The sequence below is a fragment of the Apteryx rowi genome, unplaced genomic scaffold (assembly GCF_003343035.1).
Source record: "Apteryx rowi isolate R43461 unplaced genomic scaffold, aptRow1 scaffold_132, whole genome shotgun sequence".
NCBI classification, from domain to species: domain Eukaryota; kingdom Metazoa; phylum Chordata; class Aves; order Apterygiformes; family Apterygidae; genus Apteryx; species Apteryx rowi.
Window position 1 is genome coordinate 795,437 of NW_020447553.1, and position 21,959 is coordinate 817,395.

Genomic DNA, 21,959 nt, shown 5'->3' on the forward strand with positions numbered 1-21,959 from the left:
TCCCAAGAACAACTCAGCCATAGAATTGGAGCTAACTAGATATGTGAGGCATTTAGTTTCTTCTCTCCGTTTCAGAACTTCTGTGCATCAAGAGTCTGATTAACTTCCTTTAGCAAAGGAGCAATTGGATCTGAACCGTTACAGCACATAAAACTTCCTGCCTTAAACGACTAGTTCTTCTAGCTTTTAGTTCTTTTTACTAGACTTTTTAAAGGAAAAATCTTATTTTTTATTTTATTTTTTGGGGGGGAGTCAGATTTGACTATCTGCCTGTCACATGTTTAATAGCATAATTGTATACGTTGTAACCAGCTGGGAGCAGAGTTTCAAGCAGACTTCACTGTATCAAAGGTTAAATTAAAAAAAGCAGACTAAATATAACTGAAATCATCATAGTCCCTGCATTCTTTCTTAGTACTATATATTTGTTTAATTTTATTTAAATAGGCTATTAGGTTTGACTGTGGTAGGTAGATGTATGCCCGGGGTCGAGGGAAGGAGGAGAGCTGTGGTCGCCAGCACGCTTTCTCCTTTGCAGCGTAGTGCTTGAAGCTTTCTCGAATGTGACAGTGGTCTAATTACTCAGAACAGGACTGAGTCAGGAAGAGGGGAAAACACAAATGAGTAATCATTTCTCTGAAAGAGCCTAAAGAGCCAAATTGCCGGTCCGGAATAACTTTTCAGGAGAGATTCTCTTCTCAGACGTGTGCAGTCTAAAGCCTGCTTTTTTTTTTTCTTTAACCTATTTCAAATGAATGTTTAGTTTTGAGCAAATGCTGAAAGTGGGAGCACACGCACAGTCAAAATAATAGAGATGAATGCCCTCTGAGGCAATCTTGCATAACACACGCTGCCTGTGCAGGGCAGAGAGCAGGAGCTCTGTGCTAATCCCAGTGGCAACACTTGGGCCGTGCCAGCAGCTTGATTCATAGCAATTTACTAACGTGGCCTTTAATTCATTTGGATCTACCTATACGTGTGGGGCCTGCCTACCCTTAAATATGTCCTAGGGAAAAAGGAGGGGAAGGAATAGTGCCAGGCAACCTGGCAGCCTTTCAGGGGAGCATTTTGGGTGTAGATAGGCTTTTTTTCATGAAGCAGGGGAGCAGCAATGGCTTATCTTATCCGTGTATTCAGAAGCCGAAGAGGGGGTGAAGCCCAGGAGCCACCTCTGTACAGGGCTCTCGTTCGATTCTCTTCTCCTGCAACCCCGTGTTAACTCGGGCAGTAGTACAAAGGTGCCTGGCATTGCTGCTATAATTAGACTGGAAGAAAATGTCTGCTTCCAAGAGTGAGCATCTCTGGGCCGGAGTTTCGAAAGCATTTTTATAGGTTTGAGTTTTACAGACCATAATTCACAGTTCCGGTTCCTAAAACACAGGCTGCAGTAGAGATCTGGCATTCCAGCTTTTGTTACAACCTTCCCCCCTCCTCCCCGTTTTAATCTGAGTACAAATTGCTGTCAGCACATCAAGTTCATGTGCCAGCCACACTCAGTACACTGTGTTCTGAGCTCTTCAAAAACAAAATCGCTGCAGGCACCGAGAGAACAATAAGTCAGTGCTGCAACCGAAGTGATGTTCGGCAGCCTGGCGGGGGCTTTTCTCTGTGTAATCCAAGAGGAACCGCAGCCAACTGACCTGCTTCAGATAGCACTGAAATACTCCTGGAAACCAGAGCAGAGGTTTCCTGGTTGCCAGTGTATCTTATATGCGATTAAAGCAGAATGAAACTCCCCTGCTCCTCGTGAAGGAAGAGGACTGGGAGCTTGTGTCCACCGGGTGCACCCCGAGGTGCTGGAAAGCACCTGAGCATCCTTCTGCCGCCCCTCGCTGGCCTCTGCTGGGCCGGGCATCGTACAAGCTCATGGCTTTGGAGGGGCGCTCCGCAGGAGCTGCTGCGTGGGGAACTGCGAGGGGGAGCTTGGCTTCCCGGCCCCGTGCTGGGGAGAACACGCCGTAACCGAGCCCGAGGGCGGACTCGGTGCCGCGTCAGTGAGAACGGCAGCGCTTAATGCCCGAGGGCTGGACCTGCCCTGTAAAGGCAGCGTACCTCCTGCGAGCACTGCTGCAGCTGCTCTTGCTTAATCTGCGAATTTCTTTCCAGGGACTTGGTGCTCCAAGGGCACAGGACAGGGCAGCGTCTGCAGGGCAGGCGCTGGCAGCGCCGGCTGCCGCTTTCCCGTAAGCGAGCTTACGTTGCTCTGCTGGGTTTGTTCACCTCTGCTGGTGAACTCTGCCGTCTCCCCTGGTTTCTGCTGGAGGGCCTGTTGATCTTTCTTGTGCTTGTGTCCTGCCATCTCCCCGTGATGTCCAGGACAAGATGTTTTGTGCCCTGTAGTGACTCAGGTTACATCTCTCTGATGCAGAGACTCCAAAGCGAGCCAGCAGCTCTGAACAAAATGATGTGCAAGGCTGCAGGCTGCCTTTTAGTTTCCTTAATAGCATCCTGTGGTGCTCCTGGGATCCTCTGCCAGAGGCAGGTTTTTAAGAGAAGCTCATTTTCAATTCCTTTCCCGCTGGCTTGCAGCGCTGTGTTTGAAGGGAGGAGAGAGCACCTAGCACTGCACTGCCAGCGCTCTGGACCTTTGGGCTGCCGATGGCTGGTGGAAAGCAAACTCCTGCCAGTTAGAAAGAGGCTGTTTTCCTTCCAAGTGTCTCTGCTGTATTGTCCTCCTCTCCCCACTGCACCAGCTTGGGTATGGGGAATATCTTCTTATTTCAGCTCTGCAGCGTACTAAGGTAAAGCTCATTTCCTTCCAGGCTGTTAGGAAACATATGTCTTCCTCGCTCCAAGAGCTGGCAACACCAGCCCAGCAAGTGGCTGCAAAGTCTTTAAGCACAACTTTGACAACATTAATGCCTGCTACGAGTTTTTCTTTTGGAAGCTTTTTGTACTTTTTAATAGTACATTGGGATTTCTAATGAAATTGCTTTTATCGTGTATATTTGCCTGCACACAGACATATGTATTGTGCTTTGGAAACAAAGTGCAAAGAACATAAACTGTCCCTAAAACATGTAACCATCTGCAGGACTGAATAAATAAAGAACAATCTTGCTTTAGAAATCTAGCCAGAAGTACCAGGTGGCAAATGTGTCAGGTACCTGTTGTCCGCTCCGGCTGTATTCATGCCAGCTCCTCAGACTAGAACAGCATGGCTATTAGCTGGAGATTAAAAAAAATGTTTATCTTGTACTTTCGGTTCTTAGAGGCAGGAGAACATAGCCTTGTTATTTGAGGTATAAGGTGAGCGTATAGCACTGTATGGAAGATTTGTAATTGCAATGATCAAGCTCTGGGTGTGTGGCAGTTTGCCAGGAGCAATATCCAGTTCCAGTAAGACTGACTCGTACGGTTTCGTACAAGAGGAACATATTAGTCATTATGTTTATCTGTTGTCTGGTCCTTGCTTAGACAAGATATGGCTTCGCTGCTTTTCAGTAATGCTTGTTTCTAAACCCTCCCATCCCTTTCTGCTCACCAGGGGCTCGTTTTGCTGGCCGCTGGCCAGTGTCGTGCCGGCAGATAGTGGCCCGTCCTCCCCGCCCCTGCCGAGCTCCCCGGCGCTTGCAGCGCTCTGGCTCGGCCGGAGTTCGGGAGCTCGGAGCAGATGTCATGGTAGAGCCGAATTTCCTCGGCACCGTTAACTGCAGCTGTGCAGATACCAAACGCGCTCCCGTTTCCCTGAGACWGCCCACTTCACAAATGCGGAAAATGCCTTTATAAAACGCTTGCTCCAGAGCCCAGCTGCCGGGCCAGGGACAAAACTCTTAACTGTGGCCGAACCGCCGCAGGTTTTGTTTGCTTGGTGCTGGTTGTGCATAGCCTTAACTGAACGTTTGGGGGGGTTTTGCGTGCTGTGCTGGCATCTCGCTCTGCTCTGCACCCCTGCAGTTCACCTGGAGGGATTCTGCGGGGGCACCAGGTTCGACTGCAAAGATGTGAAGTTTGTCGTTGGCGAAGGGGAGGACCACGACATCCCCATTGGAATAGACAAAGCTCTGGAAAAGATGCAGAGGGGAGAGCACTGCATCCTCTACCTTGGGCCACGGTAAGGGATGCTTCCCTCTGGGGGCACGGTGCCGTTACTTGTGAGCGCTCCGTTTGAAGTGACCAACATCGGAGGCAGTTTTAGCATTTCTGGAGGGCAACAATCCTGAGACTAGGAGTCTTTCAGGAGGTCTCAGGTTAGCAATCCCGGTAGGAACAGCAAGAATGACTAGTGGCACGTAGGCAGGGACCTCAAGCTGCTTTAAAAAGCAGGTAAGGTGGCAAGGTGCTTTATCTGACTCCTGTGGCTGAAAGGAAGATGACTTCCCTGGAAAAGGCCAGGGCTGGGTCCCTACACAAGTAGAGATGCTGCAGAGAAAACTGCTGTTTTCACTGTATGGAATCTAAACAGGAGAATTTTGGCACCTGCACAAAACACGTCCTCTTTTCACACACTGGTTTAGGTATGTATCTGTTTAATACAGTCTGAGCTATTGTGATTTATGCATATTAATAATAAAACCTCTATCTCAGCAATTGTAAGAAAAGTTCCTGTCACTGGGCTGGCCGTGGGAGCTATCAGAAAGCAGAAAGGTGTTTAAAGCAGACTCGACGCACCCAGTTGCGGCTGGAGAGGATGAGCCCAGATATCTAATGCATCTTATGTTGTAGCATATCTGTGCTTGAGGAGAATAATATCATTCTGATCCCAAAATGTTGAACGGTAGAAAGCTATGGGCAAAGAGCTGGATGCGAAAGCAGAGTTAACTTTTAGCAGTTCTAGTTTGCGTTTATGGCCAAAGCCTGCCTAAATGAAGCCTTTTGGGGGCTTTTTCACATGACTTTCAAAGGTGCTGGGTTCATTAAGGAAAGTGTTTAAAGAGAAGAGAATAAGATAATTTGTGGAAGGAAAAAGGGGCTTAAGAGCATGTGGGTAAATCATCTCCGAGGGGAAGCCGTGCACCACGGTGGGATGCTGCGGGAATGGTGTTGAGTGCGCTTCCGTTCCTGAGACGACATTGCCACGGAGGAAGCTCTGGGCGCGGAGTCCCCCGTCCGATGTCTGCTTTGTCTCTGGAGCTTCGCGTGTAGCTTCGCGCTCGCGTTGCCCGGGGAGCGCGACATCTCATCTCTCGCCCTTTCCTCCGCACCACTGTTTTTCTGTCGTTGCAGCTATGGGTTTGGCGAGGCAGGGAAGCCGAAATACGGCATCCAGGCGAACGCGGAGCTGGTGTACGAAGTTACGCTTAAAAGCTTTGAAAAGGTGAGGGTAGAGCTGCTCTTGTCCCTTGCAGAAACTCCCAGGCACGCCGTTTCCCTTCGAAACGTTCACCCTTTGTCCCTGGCGCGGTCGTAACGCGGCCCCTGCTGAAGTAGATACGTCAACAAAGATCTCTGTGTTCTTAATTTGTTCTTGTGTGTTGGTTTGTTTTATTTTTCTGGCCGGGGTCCAAGGCTGGTTCTCTTATTTGTTCCTTTTGTACTTTTTTTTTTTTTTTTTTCCTTCTCCCTGGGCTGCACAGAAAAAAGTGTGTGTCCCGCCAGATGGCTCGGAGGAGGGCAGGGCCGGCGTGCCGAACAGGCTGTGCCCTTGGGGGAGGCTGGAGGCGGCCGGGACGTGGCAGGCACCGCGGGGGCTGTCTGTGGGGCAGAAGCAGGTGCTGCCCGGCCCAGCTGGGTCCATCTCAGAGGAAGGGTTTCCGGGCTGGATTCGCTCCTTAGCCCTGGCAAGAACAGGGATGTGAGACTGTTGCAGACTCAATGCTTTCCCTCTCTGCTGGAAGATGTCTCTTCCCACCCTTTTCTTACCCTTTGGGGTTACTTTTCTTGTTTTTTTTCATCCCGGGAGGTTGCAGTGGACAAACCACATTACTTTTAATGCTGAGCTCAGAGTAAAGTCCTGTTACCTGCCACTGATTTACCTCTTGTAGCAGGTTCGTACCCTTTCCCACTCTGCGCTCCAGGTGTGCACCCCTGCATGGACAGCGACTGGTGCTCTGTTCCCTATTCCCTGTCCCCTCCAGCCCCTCAAATCCAGGGAGCACCGGATCCACCCACTGTCATACGGCCCTGACGAGCCCCGCTTGTTAAAGAGAAATCCTAGAAAGCCTTGTGGGTCTGCCTGCCCTGGAGGACACAGCGCCACATTGCAGCGTCCCTTTGATTTTGCTCGCTGTGAAAATTCCGAATGGTGCGCATATCCAATGGATGGATCCAGGATTTCTCGGTGGCGATATCCCCATGCTTTGCTCGCGCTGTGCTCTCCTCCCACTAACCCCAGGGGGCACGGCCAATTCCAAGTCGTAGCAGAGGGCAAATTTCGTCAGTGCTCCAGTGAGTCAGTGGACAGAAGCGCAGGGCTTTGGAGCCAGTGTGTTTAGAAATCCAGAGTCTGTACAAGTCGGTGTTTGTGGGGCCCGGGGACACTCCCAGCACCGCGAGCTTCTGCTGGTATTGTTTTCTGCTGTGCCTTGCAGTGATTGCTCCGAGTGTTTATTTGCAGGCCAAAGAGTCGTGGGAGATGGACACCAAAGAAAAGCTTGAGCAGGCTGCTATTGTCAAGGAGAAAGGGACAATGTACTTCAAGGTTCGTAAACTTGGCGAAACCTGAATTGGCACAACGGGACAGTGCTGCTTGGGTTTTGAAACCAATTCCGGTTGACTTTCAGAGACACAACTTAGCATTCTTGAGCAAGCGTAAATGTCAGAGAGTTCACCCCTCCCAAACAGCACTGAGCAAGGCAAATCCTGCCCTTCTCCTGCCTTTCCCTCTCCCCATCTAACAAACAAGCTCCGGGAGAGATGCATCCTTCCCAGAGTGACGTGATGCTGCAGGTAGGCAAGGTCAGCCCTGGGCTGCCCTCGCCTCCCTGCGTACTCTCCTGAGCCAGCAGGCACCCTGAGGAACATCTCAACATCTCTGACCACTCTTTTTCTCTCCCTTTTCAAAATTCTTGGCGGTAGCTGCTGTTCTGGGCATGCTGCTAGGCCAAGTGGATCCCTGACTTGACTGATGCGATAGCACCACTTACCCCTAGCAGCAGAGAGCTTTGCTGATGCAACCACCCTGCTGAGGTAGTAGGGACTGTTGGAGGATGTGGCTCCAGGCACAAGGGTTGGTGTGTGTCAGCCTTCATGAAATTTAGACTGTTCTGAGAGGACGCAGTGTTTTGGGACATTTTAGTCTCCAGATCTTCCTCTCTATGCAGCATCTTGTTTGTTCACACTGCCTTTGCTGCAATCACATTGTTTAAACACAGTGGGCTGCAGGTGGAGGAGTTGGTGGCTGGTCAGTCATCTCCTACAAGTGTGGTGAGACCTGCCCTCCAATTACACACTTGCAGCTCTGCTGGTTTGGGTTTGGAAAGGGAAACTTTGCTGTCATTTCAGCATTAGCCCTGCCAATGTCCACTGCCAGCAAACGTCTGGGCTGAGAGCATCTCCCGGTGCTCCTCTCTGCTACGATGAGAGGAGGAAAGTAAGATCTGACTTGGCTCTTCAGTGGGGCTGAACACCTGCAGCTCCAGTCAAACACCAGTGTGTTTGTAGGTACCTTGGCATGTGCACCATCCTCCTTCATTTATTTATTTAACACACCATATGTTAAACTCCATAACTTTCCGGAACGTTTTGGAAGCAGATCTGCTTCGGTTTGTCTGCTCAGGTTCCTCAAGCCCAGTCTTCTTTGCTCCATCCCAGGAAGGCAAGTACTTGCAGGCAGTGATCCAGTACGGAAAGATTGTGTCGTGGTTAGAAATGGAGTATGGCTTGTCCGAGAAAGAGTCAAAAGCTTCAGATTCCTTCTTGCTGGCTGCCTTCCTCAACCTGGCCATGTGCTACCTGAAGCTGCGCGAGTACACCAAAGCTGTTGARTGCTGCGATAAGGTAAAGATGCATGACCCCGTGGGTTGGAGGGTGCTCTTTCTGCCTGCTTTTACTGGGAATGTTTTGGGGTTTTTTGTTATCTTTTTCCTCCCCCATACTGAATTTCTCTGCACCAGAAGCAATTTCCAAATTGCAGTGCATTGGGAGTGTCCCCTCCATACCTCCTGTGCTTGGGGTGTTCACAAATGCCGCGTATTTTGAGACTGCAGGAGCAAAAGCATCTTTGGAGTTCAACATTCATCTGTCTGCAGTCTGGATATGCACTTACTGCTTCTTACATGCTTCTGCTCTGAAAACCAGATCTACTTTGGCCCACGTGAACAGACCCCGTGTGGATCCTCAGTGCGAGGATGCTAGTTGGGTGTGCTCAGGCTGAATGTGGGGTTTCAGTGCTGGCCTCTGTACGACAGAGGCAGTCTTCGCTCAGCTGTGTCTGCTGAAGTTTCAGTGCATGTCTAAGTATATCGAGGGGTGGGATCCTGCCATTCCCTAACAAAGTGTTTAGACTCTAACCTTGTCTTTGTGCTCCTCTGCGTCAGGAAAGTATTAGTTCTTTTACAAAAGGCTTAGATTTGAGAATCTAGCATACTGTCCTAAAAGGTAAGTCATCGGTGAGATGCCTGTGTGGCTGTCAGCTACATGAAACTTTTCCTGAAGGAAAATAATGCGATTGCTAAAGCAGGGAGACAGAAACACTTAATCCACAGCAGTTCATCAGCTCTCTTGACTCTGAGCTCTCTATGCTTCTCTGGGCTCAGATTTAGCATTTACACATGAATTCTTGCTTGTGTGGGTTTGTCTCCCACTTGCTCCATCACTCTTGGGGGGATTTAATGGAATTAAAAATATTTAATCAACTAAAGTGTATTAATGACCTGCCAACTGATAATGGAGACAAGTAAATTTTTGCAGAGCAGGATGCAAGTGCTCTGGAGACTTGAAGCCTTCTCTCTTGTCCTGATTTCAGTTTGCTTAATGAGGTTTCAAACCTAACGAGTTCTTTGAAGGAGACCCAGGTTGACATTAACAGAGCTTTTATAAACCAGCAGGGTACCAGGCTGCACAAAGAGTTACTGCATAACTACGGGGCTGCCCATTATGGAACCACTTCTGGGTAGTATCTTCCTCTGAGAAAAGTTTACTGCCTTTTCAGCAAGGAGGAAGTATCTGTGCCTTTACTTTGTTTTTAGTTACACAAGGTCTAAAATGGCGTTAGTACGAGCGAGGCCAGTAGCTGAGTAGCAAATACGAGTGCTCTGTGTCATCGGAGAGTAACTCAGGGCCAGGCTTTCCCTGTGTGAGACCATCGTGATGGATGGGTACCTCTGTGTCCTGCTAACATGGGACTGTGTGTTTTCAGGCATTAGGACTGGATCAAGACAACGAAAAGGGTTTGTACAGGAGGGGCGAAGCCAGACTGCTAATGAATGAATTTGAACTGGCAAAATGTGACTTTCAAAAAGTACTGGAAGTGAATCCGCAGAACAAGGCTGCAAAGTCCCAGATCTCCGTGTGCCAGAAGAAGACAAAGGAGCACAACGAGCGGGACAGGAGGATATACGCCAACATGTTCAAGAAGTTTGCGGAGAGAGATGCAAAGGTTCGTATTGCACGGGTGCTGAAGCCCGTTCCTTGTGACCATCTAGCTCTGTGTTGAAGGTTGCTCTTCATGAGAAGAGGTTAATTATGGATTAGGTTGAGGATGGACGGGAGGGATTGCTGAGGTCTGGAAGCACAGCCTTCACCTGGTGGGCACGGACTATGGATAGAGCCCACGATGAGAAGAAACCACTTGCTTTCTGACCTCTCTGATGCAGAGGCCGCTGTCAGGCGGTCAGTTGTCAATAAGAGTATTTACAGTGTGTACTCATGACAGCTGATAACAGGTTTGGCATTTGTACTTAATTTTGCCATTCTCAGCTAGTGGCCGTTGATGACCTCCTGATCACCAATGATCAGGGTGAAATGAAATGTCATCCAGTCTCTGGCAAGGCCGCGGGTATGTTGAGACATGATAGTATGGATTTCCTGAATTTTGTAATGGAATACGCTGTCCTCTACTTGCCCAAGAGAGATCGCTTTCTTATAACAGGCTCTAGTCCAAAATTCCCCTAAACAAAAACCGATGCACGGTGTACTGTAACAAGAGAGGACACAGCTTTGCAGCCAGTCCGTATGGATAACTTTTAGCATAATCTCTTCTGAACTAGTGCCTGGAAAGGAAGGTGTGGAATAAATGACTTGTAGGGCCTGAGTGGAAGGATCCCAGGGTAACTGGACTTGCTGATTACAGCAGAAAGCGGAGCCACTCAGGCGAGCTGCTCTGAGATTGCTGCTATAGTAGTTTGTGGTACTACGTAACGGTTCGGGCAGCAGGCTTTAAGAGTAGTAGTTGCCACTATAGCAGGCGTAAGGTTTTCCCGTTCCTTAGTGCTTCTCTCTTGCACCTGCCTACGAGCTGTAGCTCTGCCCTGTAACTCTGCTCTGAAGCTGCTGTTTTGTTTCCTCGTTCTCCTCCTCCATGCCCTGGCGCGCGTCTCGGTAAGGTCGCTCTGTGACGATATCCTGGGCTCATCAGCACAGGTCACGTTATACCCGGAGAATCCGATACCTTCCCAAACAGCTCCTCTGGACCCAGTCCCTGTTTGCCAAGAGAAACGGAGTTTCGCCTCTGTGAGCCACCGAGCCAAGAAAACACGAGCCTCTGCTCTGAGCATCCGCCCAGCGGTCCCTGATAGGCCCGAGAAGGGGGGGACAGGCTGGGGAGAGATCCTTTGCGTTGCTGGGTCCAGTTGTGCTTACCGAAGCTTTTTTTTTGTGTCCGACTGGTGTATTTGCTTGTTTTGCAGGAAGCGGCTAGCAAAACTGGGATAGAGAAAGAGGCAGAGAAGGCCGCTTGCGAAAAGGAGCTAAAAACTCCGGAGTCTGAAAGCAAAGAGTCTGAAGGCCACGTATGATGGAGGAGAAGGCGGAAGGGAGACCCTCCTGCCCTCGGCCCGCACCGAAACAGGTTTCTGCCAGAACTCAGGACTCGCCAGTGTTTTTATTGTAAAGCTTGTTACAGTTTGTGTGATTGTGGAAGCAAAAATGCCTCACAAAGAAAAAAACAAACCCAGTCCTACTGCTGCGGGCACGCTTAGCGGCAGAGCGCGAGCAGAGGGACAGTGTGGGACCACACCAAGTGGAACAAATAGCTTTTAAAAGGATTTTTTTTTTTCTTTCTTTTTTTTTCTTCTTTTAAACTCTTGGCTTTCGGGAGGTTTACTTAGACAGCTCATTCCAACTCGTTCGACTTCATGTCAACTGTCCGTGCGGTGTCCCGGGTCCTCTGAAATGAGTTAGGACGTGGGAGCTGTCTGTCGCACAATTCAGTATTGCGTTCGGTTGTACTGTTGTAGCACCGCACCGGCCTGGGATCCGAAAAAACCCTTTGCCTGAAGTGCTGCCGACTCCGGGTGTCGCGCTGTATCCGACAGAACAAAGTGCAGAGGGGTGCGCCGGGGTCTCGGGGCCCGGCAGTGTTACGGGCTCTACGCCGGGAGCAGAGAAGCCTATTTCTCCTCTACCTTCTTCCTTCTCTTCCTCCAGTGCCGACCGTAAGTGGCTTTCCGCAGTGTGGGCTGGCTTCTCGGGGAACTGAACAATTTGGATCGTGCTGTGGATTGCAAGCGGACGCTCACTGAGTATTTTCTGTAGTGGCGGCTTTCGGGGGGAGGCTCAGTTTTCGCTCCTGGTGGTTTCTTGCATGTTCCTGAAGGTGTTGCAATGTGAAGCTAGTAATGAGAATTAAAACGTACTGCGTTTCAGCAACTTTCCTGCCTCCTYCTAGGAAATCGTTGCGATGGTTCCCACTAATGCTGCTACGGATACTTTTCTCATCACTTCCATTGTAACCCTTCTGTTTAGGGATTTATAATTTGGCTTTAAAGTAGTTTCATTTGGGGGGGAGATTTATTTTAAGTTTTCAAGAGGCCGCGTCGTTTTTATTTTTATTTTGTTGGAGTGCATAACACTGCTTTCCAACGCTGCTGCTTTCAGGCACTTAATTTACAGCCTGCGCACTATCAGTTAGTTCAGATTTTTTTAATTGGAGTTTTATAGCTTATTAGGGGTCCGTACAAAACAAAAAAAGTGGGTTGAAATATTGTGGTTCAGAAAGCAAGCTCTGGTCTCTTGCTACGCTGGTGCCGTGGATTTATGGTTTGTCGGTGAAGATCTTTCCTCCAGCGCTCGCCGGCGCGGTGGCGGGGAGGCGCGTTTGTGCGCTGGGACGCGGCCGTAGCGGAGGGGTGACTGATGCGACCGGGGGAGCGTTGCCCTCGCGCTGTTACTGCTGAAACCTCGGACATCGTCTGTCTTCAACCTTAAGGGACACTGTCACTACCTTTTAAGAACAGCTTTCGTTTTTATTTTTATTGTCTGTTCTTTGTAATACCCCTTTTGAAGCTTGAGAATAAACAACTTAAAAAAAAGTGCTTTTCCTCTCAGTTCTGCTCTCTGTTCAGCAAAGGGGGCTGCAGCAGGGGAGATGGATGTGCTCTCCCGCTCTCCAACAGCGTAATAACAGAGCCCGAGTGGAAATGTGCCCGTCTCCAGCGACGGCTCCATTCGTTAAGGAAGTATTTGCGTCTCCCAGGACCGATGCTGCCCCTGGTTACTGCACCGAGGTCTTAATTTCCTTTTTATTGGCACCATCATTCCTGCGCCGTCTGGAGGGATGGGGAAGGGCCAGCAGGCCCCACGTTGGAGAGGCCTGGCCCAGGCGTCGCTCTGGGGTCTCAACGCTGCCGCTTTTCCATGCTGTGGGGTTTTATCCCGATGCATGGGGCGGGAATGGTTCCTCCGCCCCGGTGCACCTGGAGAGGGGTCCCAGGGCTCCCGCGGGGCCCTGCAGCGCACAGGGTGCAGGAGGCGCCTGGGCTGCTGGAAGCAGCTTCACCCCAGCTCCTGGACCGAAGACTTCGCGGGAGCGGAGAGCGAGGAGGGAGGGTTTGCAGCCGGGCTCATCCCCCGCTGCTCTCCCTGCGGGAGGCCAGACGGCACCGTCTTAGGAGGAGACGGAGAATAAACCGCTTTTGTTTAAAATTCCTCCTCCCTCGTTCAGACGGCGCCTGAAGCTGCAGTGTTATTTTTCAAGCCCGTCTGTTTTTTCACCTGCCGCAGCCGCTCCCAGCGGGTGGCTCGGTGGCGGAGGCCAGGCCAGGCTGGCGCGGCAGCAGCTGCCTGCGTACGCGGCGCCCGTGGCCCTGGGGCTTCCTCGTCGGTCCCTGGCTTCGTGGCACAGCAGGGGCAGGGCCGGGGGGGACGAGGAGGGGTCGCAAAGCTCGGCCGCGCTCCCCTCCGTGCCGCAGCGGGTCCTGCGGTGATGCAGGGCAGCGGGGCGCAAAGGGGCGACGGAAAAGGCAGCGGCTGCGCTGGCAGCTCTGCGCTTTCCCTGCCGCCGAGCTGAGGCYGCGCGTGGAGCAGAAGGCGTAAAACAGCGATGTTTGCAGAAGGGAAGGGGGAAGGGTAAAGCACGTGGCCCGTGGCGGTTAGCGAGCGGCCGGCGTGAGCGGCCGGCGTGCAAGCGCCGCCTGCGCAACGCGGCCACTGGCATCCCTGGTTTTACAGCACCCCCGGGCTGTATTGCTGCCGGCTACACAATCCCTGCGGAGGGGGATGCGGTGGCAGGGAGCGGTGCTGGCAAGGCCCGGTGGGTGCTGGGGAGGCCGGGGCAGGTGGTGGAAGATGCTGCACTAGGGAAAGCTGGGCAAAGAATTAGCTTTTCACTTGTGCGGGGGGGGGGAGCAAAAAAGTCAATTTGGGTCAGCCCAAGCCGTGTTTTCTTTATGAAACAAACCCAGCTTGTTCCAGGCGGACGGAAATGTTCAAGTTGCCTTGCAGTTCCTGGGCTTTTCCCTCCTTTTTCAAGAGGACTTTCGTTGCAGGTGGGTCCCCCCCCCTCCAAAAATGCTGAATGCGGGCAGATTAGGAAATGCAAATTTGAAATAAAAAGGGGGGGAGCGTTTCACGCTGAAAGCGTCAGAAGGGCTTTGCCGTGAGTTTCGGGCACCCTGCGCTCCCTTTGCGGCCACAGCGGTGACTTGGGCTCTGGAAACGCGGTGCTCAAATGCCACCTAGCGGCACGGGGAGCCGAGGCCCGCCGTCCCCCCCCCCGGGCTGGGGCAGCAGCCAGACCCCTCGCAAACGCTTCCCTGTTCCCTCCCGACGGCTTTTCCAGCCGGGAAGCGGCTAAGCCAGGCAGCCTGCCCGCCGGGGGCAACAGGCGAGTGAAGCCGCTGTGATTTGGGAGCTGGGGAGGGCCAGAGAGATTTGCCCCAAATAAGTGCCCCAAACTGCCCTGCCTGTTGCCGAACCGGGGCAGGGTCGGTCTTGCGGGGATGCTGCCAGGTGCCGATGCTCGATGCTTTTCCCTGGTCCACCTTTGCCGCTGGAAGGTGTTTTTGGGCCCTGGTCTCGGTGGCAGCTCTGGGAAGCCCCCCCGAAGGGAGCCCGCGGGGTGCCTCTGCCCCGCAGCGCTGCAGCCCCGCCGCCCTCGGCCCCTTCTCCCGGGATTACGGCGACAGCCGCCGAAATCCTCTTACCACGTCACAGGGGGAATAAAAAGCGAATCGTCTCCCGCCCGCTCCCCTCTCCGCCGGCCGCTGGCGGAGGAAGTGGCAGGGGCTGCGGGGGCCGCGGGGCCGCGATGCCGCTGCACACCGAGATCCTGCGGGAGGTCTGGGCTGCCGAGAGGTGAGCGCCGGCTGCGGGTCGCTTCGGGGGTTCGCATGCTGGGCTGGGGCCCAGGGACCCTGGGGGTCATTGCAAGGGAGCTCGACCAGCGGAGAGGAGAAGCCTTCATTTGGGGGCATTTCTCCAAATTAACCTTTCTGTTACCCGGCCTCCCTCCCTCCTCTGAGCCAGGGCTGTTTGCAGAGCTCGACCCGGTCAGGAGGGAGACTCGCTGCCCTGCGTGTTTGCAAAGCCAGGGAGCTACCTAGGAACGGGAAGGAAAGGCTGGTGTTTCCCTGCCCTTGGAGAAATTGGGTCCGCTTTGGCGCAGCATCGTCAAAAATTCTTCTTTTGGCCAATGCCAGCGCGATATCTCACAACACCGGGGTTTTAGCGTTGCAGAATGAAACGAACGGGAGCGAGGGAGGGGACCTGAACGGTTTGCACAGCCAGCAAACAGGATCAGCATTGGGGCTTTTCCGCCTAGGCAGGGCCACGAGAGGTCCCAAAAAGCAGGTTTTGCCCCCAGAACGCCGAGGCAGGCTCCCGGGGGGTCCGTCCATCCTTCCCCTTGGAGCTGCCCCATGCGTGGGGGGAAAGAGGGGGGAGAGGGTCCCGCGGTGCTTGGCTGGAGCATCCCGGCCCCCGGAGCAGCTGCGGATGGTTAAGTCTCCTCCCAAGTCCCCAAATGCGGCGAAAGCCTTCACCCTTCTGCTTTTTGTCCCCGCGCAGCATGGACGAGGAGCCCCCCAAAGCCAAGCAGGTGAGGAAATCATCGGCCGGGGAACGGGCCCCCCCTTCCCGCGTGGCCTGCCTGGGCCGGGCTTTCCCGCGCGGCGGCCCAGCGAGCCGGCGGGTTGCCTGGGGGCCACCAGCCCCATGCGCAGGGAGGCGATGCAGAGCCGGCGTGGACACCGCGACGGCCAGRGCTGGGGGGGGGGAAACATCATGGGAGCCCGCGTCCCGCGCAAAACGCCAAAAAGGTGGAAATAGCCCCAAGGGGAGAAGCGCGGGGCGAAGCGTCCCCGGGGCCGGCCCCTCTCCGGGCGCTGGCCGTCCTCTTGCAAAACGTCTCCGGTTGCAACGTGCTGCCCCTGCACGGCGGGATCTGCCCAGGGGGGATCCTGCCGGAGCAAACCCCTTGGGATAGAGGTGGAAAAACACTTAATCCGGCAGTGGACGTACCCCTAATCAAGCCAGCGTTGCTTATGTCACCTCTAGCGCCCCGGAGCTGACACCTAGCGCCCAAATGTTTAGTGCATAGCTGATTGCCGCACCGCACGCTCTGCGTTCGATAAATTGGCGTTATTTATAGCCCTGGCTCAAGGGGATTAGGTGTGCTGCATGTAATCCCTCCCTTCCTCTCGGCCTTGCTTCACGCTGACCTCAATCCCGAAGAAACCGCGCTCCTCCCTGCTATTTCTGGGCACGGCGGCGCCCGCTGAAATCCCTTTACCTCCGAGCAGTTTTCGATGTGGGTGAGGGAGCAGCGCCCGGCTTGGCTCGACCTGCCCCGTCTCCCGGCTCATCCCGGGAGATGAGCCCATGCCCAGGCCGGTCCCCCAGCGGGCTCCCTCCGATGGATCCCCCCTGGGTGCCACCACTGCATCCCTCATCCCGGCACATCCGCCCCGGTGCCACCCCCATCCCGCGCGCTGGCTCGCAGCCCCGCTGGTTTCCTCCCTGGGCTTTCTCTTGCCCCGTGGTCCGGGATCCCCTCCGGCTGATCGCCCGCTCGAAGGGGCCGGTTCGCCAGGGGTGGCCGCACGTCCCCTGGCCCGGTGGGCCGCGGAGGTGGTGTTTTGGGGGGGATTTTGGCAAGAGATGCTCTAGCAGGCCCCAAAGCCATTTTTCCTTCCGTTCTTYGGAGCGGTTCCCCTGCAGCAGGTGCTCCTTGGGAAAGGGGCTTTTGGAGAGGCTATTTTGGGCTTCGAGCTGCAGCTGGAGCAGGTTTGGGGGGAGCGGAGGGGCCCCCCAGGCTGGTGGTGGCTGGGTGGGCAGAGCAGCTTGCCCACGCTGGCGGGCGTCCGGCACCCAGACATGGGTCCTCACTCGGCACCTTCCCTCCCCGTCCCACCGAGGGGGTAAATCACAGCCGGCCTCTGGCACTCGCCACCTTCCTGCCCCCAGGCCACGTCCACGGGCAGGGAGGGAGGGATTGCTCCCACCCGTCCCGCAGCAGGGATGCCACCTTCCCCAAAAGTGAGCAGAGGAGACTCCCATCCCATCGCTCTTGCCCCCGAGAAGGTTATGGTTTCCAYGCTTGCGTGCCAGCCGGGATGCTGGAGCAGGGAATGTCTCTCCTTCCATGCGGGGCCAGTGCAAAGCCCAACCAACCACGTTTTGGAAAGGGCCCCCCATATTCAAACAGCAGGACCTGCCTTTGGAAAGGGAAGGAGGAAAAGCAGCATTTCCCCGTTTCCGCAGCACCCGCGGCCGGGGCAGAAGCTGAAGAAGAAGCAGCAGGAGCCCACGCAGGAGGCCAAGCCCCGGAGGCTGAAGGTGAAGAAGTCGGGAGATTCGGGCGCTGCGGAGGAGCCCTGCATCCCGGCCCAGAGTAAGCRGCGGGGCCGGAGACCCCCGCGATGCCGACGCCACGGCTGTGGGAATGGAGCGGGCGGCTTTTCCCACGGGCCCCGTCCATGGCGTCCTCCACCTCAGGGGTCTCCTGAACCGTGCAGGTGTCAAGAAGCTGAGGAAGAAGAAGGAGGAGAAAGGGGAGGAAGAGGGCGACAAGGACCCCTACTCCAAATCCGTCAAAGAGCCCCGGAGGAAGAAGGAGAGTCCTTCCTCCCACTTCCATGTCGCCAAGGCCGTGAAGAAGCAGCAAGGTGAGGGTGGCACCTGCGGAGGTGGCACCCGCTGGCAACCTGCTCCGGCCGCAGTCCCGTGTCCCTATGGCACCACAGGTGCCCCCGGCCCCTGGCACGGCCGCGGACCCCCCGGGGCCGATCCGCAGCCCCGCAGCCACGAGATGGCGGTGTGTCTTCGCGCGCCCGGCCGCGCGTCCGGCGCCGGACACGGCCGGACTGGGATGAGCAGCTCCGTCCGCCCTGGCCGCAGCCGGTGTTTTAACAGTTTTATCCCCTCCGGACAGAGCCGGCTGAGGACTCGGAGGAGGAAGATGAGGAGGAGGACTCAGAGGAGGAGGAAGAGCAGGTGGTGAATAAAGATCCCCCGAAGAAACTCAAAAAGAAGGTGCCCAAAGAGACGTCCTTGGGCGAAAGCAAGGAGAAGGCGAAGCCGAAGCCGAAGGGTGAGCGCCACGGCGGGCGAATCCCCCCGGAGCGCCCAGCGCTCGCGGGACGTGGGGACACCCTGCGTGCTGCTCTCCCCGGGGCCGGGCTCGGCGGGGGCTGCCGGGGGGCCGTGCAATCGCCCCTCCGTGCAACCACCCCTCGTTCCCCCCCCCAGGAGACAAGAACCACCCGGAAGGCAAGGCCAAACCCRCCAAAAGCTCCAAGAAGGAGCAAACGTCCCTGTTCCAAGTGAGCGGCGAGAAGAAGGAGAAGAAGAGCAAGAAGAAAGGTGCGGGGCGAGAGGGGGTGGCCGGGGGGGGACCGCAGCCCTCGTGGGGCTCCCCGTCGGCGGGTGCCCGTCGCCCCGTGACGCTCTCCCCCGGGTCGCCCCGCTCCCCCAGCCGCCGCCGGCAGCGAGGAGGAGGAGGACGACTCCGACTCCAGCACCAAGGCCATCACGTCGGAGAGGAAGAAGAACCCGGCRTTGCTCTTCCAGACGGGCGGAGACCCTCCCACGGAGAAGAAGACCAAGAAGAAAGGTGAGAGGCGGGTTAATTCGGGCTGAGCCGAAGGGATCCTTTGCGGCTGGYGGCGCTGGTGCAGGGCCTTGCCGACCTCCGTTTTCGGGAGGTCCCCGGCGGTGGCRGAGTCGGGCTCGGCGCCTCTTCTCGCGGCGCACTGGAGAAACGACACGGTGGCCAGCAAGGTGCTGGGTGGCTCTTCCCCCCCCCCGGCCCCGTGCCCGCTGCCTGTTTCCGCCCCCCCAGCTCCTGCCAAAGCCGCTGGGGCCGGGAGCGAGGAGGAGCCGGTGCAGAAGAATTCCAACAAGAAGGGCAAGAAGGCGAAGAAGGTAAGAGACCCCTTGGAGCCAAGGAGGGGGCTGAGCTCTCCCCTGCCCGGGCGAGTTCAGGGGGCCGCAGCATCCCCTCGGGGGCAAAAAGACCCCGCGGGAGGGAAGCCCGCGGCAAGGTAAGGCCACGGGGGGGGCGGCCACRGGCCGGGAAGGGAGAGGAGCCGGCGGGCGACGCAGGCGGCTCGCGAGCACCTTCGCCGACGCCGTCTCGCCCCGCGGCGCCGGGCGGCAGAAGGAGGAGCGAGCGCCGTCGCCCGCCGTCGACGTGGGCAACCTGGAGGAGTTCGTGCTGCGGCCGGCGCCCCAGGGGGTGACCGTCAAGTGCCGGCTCACCCGCGACAAGAAGGGCATGGAGCGGGGGCTCTACCCCACCTACTACCTCCACTTGGACAACGACAAGAAGGTGAGCGGCCGCGGAGGGGGGGGGGTCCCAAAGCGCCCCCTGCGCCCCCCCCCCATCCGAACCTGGGGGCCCGGGGCGGCGGTGACGCGATGCCCCGGCTGCCCCAGGTGTTCCTGCTCGCCGGGCGGAAGCGCAAGAAGAGCAAGACCTCCAACTACCTCATCTCCATCGACCCCACGGACCTGTCGCGGGGCGGCGAGAATTTCGTCGGGAAGCTGAGGCAGGAGCCCGATCCCGTCCCGTCTCCGTGCCGCGGCCCCRCCGGGCGAGCCTCTCCCGCGCCCTCCGCTTCCCCRGGGAAAAAGCCGTGCATCGAGCTGYGCGGTGCTCAGCCCCGCCRGGCTCCAGCCAGGCCCCTCGCGGGGTGTTTTGCAGCCGGGATCCGGGTGCAAGCGAATGCCGCGGCCCCCCCATCCCGGGCTTCGGCCGACGTCGGTGCCGGCTCTGAGCTCAGGAGCCTCGGAGGGGCAGGGAGGGGGGGAAAACAGGCTCGTCCGGTTCCTGCCGGGAGAGACGGGTCACAGCTGGAAAGAGCTCCGAGCGCCCGGCAAGTCCCGGCCCGCCGTGGCGCGGGGCCCAGGGGCCGCGCGGCGCTGGGGCGACGCGATGCCGGAGGATCGGAGCAGATCCTCAGCCGGCTCCCGCGTCCCCTTGCAGGTCCAACCTCATGGGCACCAAGTTCACCGTGTTCGACAGCGGCGCCAACCCCGACCGCGCCAACGCTGACTGGTCCAACGTGCGGCAGGAGCTGTCGGCCGTGGTCTACGTAAGCGTCCGGTCCCTCTGGCTCCGGCCAGGGAGCCGGGATGCGGCAGGACCACCCCACTGCCRGGCCGGATGGGTGCTGGCCCCCGTGCCGGCGCTGGGGGGGGGGGTGTCTCCGTGCCGGGAGCCGGTGGCCGAGCTGCTTTTGCCGACGGGGTTTTTCTTGCAGGAGACGAAYGTTTTGGGGTTCAAAGGCCCCCGCAAGATGACGGTCATCATCCCCGGCATGAACTCCGATAAYGAGAGGGTGCCGATCCGGCCCCGAAACGTACGGCCGGGGGCACCGACCGGGGAGGGGGCTCGCGCTGCTTGGAAACTCCCGGGATGCTGGGTTGGATGGGGGTCCCCTTGGATTTCACCTGATTCGAGGCTTGGAAAGACTTCCAAGCATCCCAAAGCACTTTGGTGGGGATGCAGGAACGGCCTCTATATGTTTTTCTCCGTGGTGGGTGCTGCTCCGGGGGGGTCGGCAGGGTCCCGGCGGTGGTGGGGTCCCCCCGCGCCGCTCTCCCCTCCCGCGGGGCTCTCGCCCTCCGCAGGACAACGACGGCCTCCTCACGCGGTGGCAGAACCGCAGCATGGACAAYGTCATCGAGCTGCACAACAAGGCGCCCGCGTGGAACGACGACACCCAGTCGTACGTGCTCAACTTCCACGGCCGCGTCACCCACGCCTCCGTCAAAAACTTCCAGATCGTGCACGGCGACGACCGTAAGTCGGACCCGGGGCTTTGCCGGAGCGAGGCACCCGGAGCGAGGCTCCCCGGCGGCATCCTCCTTGCTCGGCTTTTTTTTTTTCGCTCGGTGCCGGGCTGCTCTGCAGCCCCGGTTTGCAGGATCGCGGCGTGGCGGTGGCCTGCCCGYGGGTTTCGGCGACACCGGCCGGGATGCCGCCAGAGGGAGCGCGCGGGTCACCTGTTGCCAGGCAGATTAGGGCAAGGACAGATCCTGCGGGGTGCTGAGCCCCGCTCGGTGCTGGGGACCCCCACGGGGCATCGCACACCGGGGCCCGTCASGCCTCGCCGGCCGCTGGGGAGCTTTGGGGACGGTCACCCCCCCGGGGGTTGGACCCTGCCGCCGGGAAGCCCCGCGCCGGGATGCTCCCGGCCTGTTGCCCCCCCCCACACACACACTTCGTTGCTTTGCAAAACCGAAGCGCCCCGGCTCGGCACCCCGGTGCGGGGCCGCCGCTCGGCTCCCCGCGCCAGCAGCCGGCCGCGGCCGCGTGTCACCTGTCCCGTCCGCTCAGCGGCCATCGGCGTCCGGGGTGTTGGGTTACAGGCCAGAAAAAAACCTGCCGGGGGCCCCCGGTTATTTTTACAGATTTCCTGTCACCCTCGCGCTGGTAACAACGGGAGCTGCGCTCCGGGGTGGCCCACGGGTGCTTTTCCCGGGGTGCCGGGTGCCAGCTCCCGAGATGCCACCAGCAGGGAATGGGGTGCCGGGGGGGCCCCTGTCCCGCTCCAGCGTGCTCCGGTTGCAAAGGGAAATGGGGGCGTTTCGGTAAATCGGGCTGCAGCCCGGAAGCTGGTGGCGAGCACTGAGCCCGGAGCCATTGGAGCGGCCGGTCTGGGACATTTAGGGACCGGCCTGGGTCCTCAGCGGGTGGGGTGGCAGCGCCCCAAAACCGAAGGCTGGGTGGGCAAAAGCCAGGCTGGCGATGTGCCGGGAGCAGGCGCCGCGGCGTCCCCACGGCCCCCGTCCTCTCTGCTGCAGCCGACTACATCGTGATGCAGTTCGGGCGCGTGGCCGACGACGCCTTCACCATGGACTACAGCTACCCGCTGTGCGCCGTGCAGGCCTTCGCCATCGCCCTCTCCAGCTTCGACGGCAAGCTGGCCTGCGAGTAGCCGCCGGCCGCACCGGCCCCGCGGGCTTCGGCGTCCTGCCTCTCGCCCTCGGCTCCCTCCTCTCTCCGCTTCCCGCCCGGCCAAAGCGCCCGGCGGCGGCCGCGAGCGGGTAGCAGCGTTCCCATCGGGCACCCTCGGGCTTTCCCTGTCCGCCCTCTCCGGACGCGTTCGGGAGAGCTCGCCGGTGTCAGGCGCACAGCAATCAGACCTGGGGTATATTTAGCAGATGAGGCTGACTGTTATCCCGATTCCATCCCT

The 21,959-nt window shown here is 57.2% G+C and overlaps 2 protein-coding genes across 2 annotated transcripts in view; both read left to right on the forward strand.

Annotated features, from left to right (window-relative positions):
• FKBP5 (FK506 binding protein 5) overlaps positions 1 to 12,345 on the forward strand; it is a 16,268-nt gene extending 3,923 nt beyond the window's left edge. Inside the window, exons 4-9 of the mRNA XM_026056517.1 lie at positions 3,657 to 4,054; positions 5,167 to 5,257; positions 6,497 to 6,580; positions 7,693 to 7,878; positions 9,239 to 9,478; positions 10,728 to 12,345. Coding sequence (XP_025912302.1) covers positions 3,657 to 4,054; positions 5,167 to 5,257; positions 6,497 to 6,580; positions 7,693 to 7,878; positions 9,239 to 9,478; positions 10,728 to 10,835 — 1,107 coding nt within the window. The 3' untranslated portion in view covers positions 10,836 to 12,345. The remainder of the gene's footprint in view (positions 1 to 3,656; positions 4,055 to 5,166; positions 5,258 to 6,496; positions 6,581 to 7,692; positions 7,879 to 9,238; positions 9,479 to 10,727) is intronic.
• A 2,221-nt stretch (positions 12,346 to 14,566) lies between these two features.
• TULP1 (tubby like protein 1) lies at positions 14,567 to 21,701 on the forward strand. Its single transcript, XM_026056518.1, has 14 exons — positions 14,567 to 14,613; positions 15,325 to 15,355; positions 17,020 to 17,149; positions 17,274 to 17,423; positions 17,690 to 17,848; positions 18,010 to 18,120; positions 18,233 to 18,370; positions 18,599 to 18,681; positions 18,917 to 19,087; positions 19,195 to 19,307; positions 19,745 to 19,853; positions 20,022 to 20,120; positions 20,392 to 20,563; positions 21,568 to 21,701. Exons 1-14 carry the CDS (start codon positions 14,567 to 14,569, stop codon positions 21,699 to 21,701), a joined length of 1,647 nt encoding a protein of 548 aa, XP_025912303.1.
• Positions 21,702 to 21,959: the final 258 nt, after the last annotated feature.